This window comes from Cyprinodon variegatus, unplaced genomic scaffold (assembly GCF_000732505.1).
Source record: "Cyprinodon variegatus isolate N-32 unplaced genomic scaffold, C_variegatus-1.0 Scaffold593, whole genome shotgun sequence".
Taxonomy (NCBI): domain Eukaryota; kingdom Metazoa; phylum Chordata; class Actinopteri; order Cyprinodontiformes; family Cyprinodontidae; genus Cyprinodon; species Cyprinodon variegatus.
In genome coordinates, this window is record NW_015151046.1 from 482,200 (window position 1) to 483,644 (window position 1,445).

General features: G+C 39.4%; 1 protein-coding gene across 1 annotated transcript in view; it reads left to right on the forward strand.

Moving 5' to 3' along the window:
- LOC107096029 (adhesion G-protein coupled receptor G5-like) overlaps window positions 1–1,445 on the forward strand; it is a 50,494-nt gene that overhangs the window by 33,580 nt on the left and 15,469 nt on the right. The window contains exons 3-4 of the mRNA XM_015392483.1: window positions 605–864; window positions 979–1,165. Of these exons, the coding sequence (XP_015247969.1) occupies window positions 605–864; window positions 979–1,165 (447 nt within the window). The remainder of the gene's footprint in view (window positions 1–604; window positions 865–978; window positions 1,166–1,445) is intronic.

Here is a 1,445-nt window from a genome sequence, read left to right on the forward strand (position 1 = left end):
ATTTTTTCAAGAAAAGAAGGATTTGTGAAAGAAATCTTCCAATCTGAGCTTATTTTGTGTAGAAGGTGTGGTGGCTTTCACATGCTCTGAGTCAGCTCTGCTGATACAGGAGGTTTCTTTTTGACCTCGGAGCTGTTTTCAATGGTGGAAGGAGTATTTTAAGGGTCAGCACATCACAGACAACTAAAGTCATCTGCTAAATGAACTCTTGTTCCTTATATAAGAGTTCACGCTTGTTACAGAGATGTTTAGAAATGACCAAGCCCTGTAGGAGGGTGGGGGGTTCGGATCGGACTAAGGCCAAATTATCTTCTGTTTATTTTTTTTTCTTCTAATATTTCCTGCTTTTCGTTGGTGTTTGCGACATTATTTTCCACGCAGTGTCGAAAATAGTTCCTGTATTGATAATTTTGTTGTATTCTGAGGAAAAGAACCTTGGTAACTCTCTGACTTGTCTGATCTACTACAGTAAATGTTTTGGTCATTTTTTTTATTAAAAAATCTTTTACACAAACTGCTTGTCTGAAAGTGATTGAATAGGAATGAAGCACTTTTTGTGCATCATGACGGTTTGAGCTTCTAATCAACACCTGCTTTATTTTAGCAGCTTCAGATGAACATGACCTTTTCCTGGAGTTTTGCGGCAAATGGCGACACGACAACTCCAACCTGAGTCTGAACATCAGCGTATCCAAGGGCTGCTCTGGCATCACTGTTTCAGCCAACGAGAGCTCTTTGTCTGTCAAAGGAAGCGTCACAGCTAAGTGTAAAAGGATGGAAGTGATTCCTCTCATGAAGTATCCAGAAGAGGATCTAGACTTCTGTTTGTACTGGGAGCCTCTGCTGGACCAGCTCACGCTTGAGGTGAATTTACCATTCCTAATATTTTTGCTTGGGATCTTGAATGTAAGGAGATGTTTCTAAATTGCTGTTTTCAATTTTTGGTATTTACTTTCTTTTTCTTATATTATTTATTAGGTTGAGAAAGAAAGCTTCATTCTCTGCCCTCCTTCAAGTCCTGCAGAAAATTGTTGCACTGACCTGAGTCTAATGGGAATTGAGCTTGATTCACGCTATGGCATCGCCGATGCAAGAGTCCGAACTGATAACGTTACACACAAAACCAGGTCAAGCTACAGCTTCCAAGGAGAAATCACCAACTGCAGTAAGAATGAATAGATTTGATGGAATGAAAAATGTGGAAAGGGAATCAATTAGAATAGAGATACACTGCCGTTCAAAAGTTTGGGGTCACATTGAAATGTCCTTGTTTTTGAAGGAAAAGCACTGTACTTTTCAATTAAGATAACTTTAAACTAGTCTTAACTTTAAAGAAATATACTCTATACATGGCTAATGTGCCTGTGACAGGCTCTAACCAGAGCAGAAAAAGAAGTGGGAGGCCGCGTTGCACAACTGAGCAAGAAGATAAGTACATTAGAGTC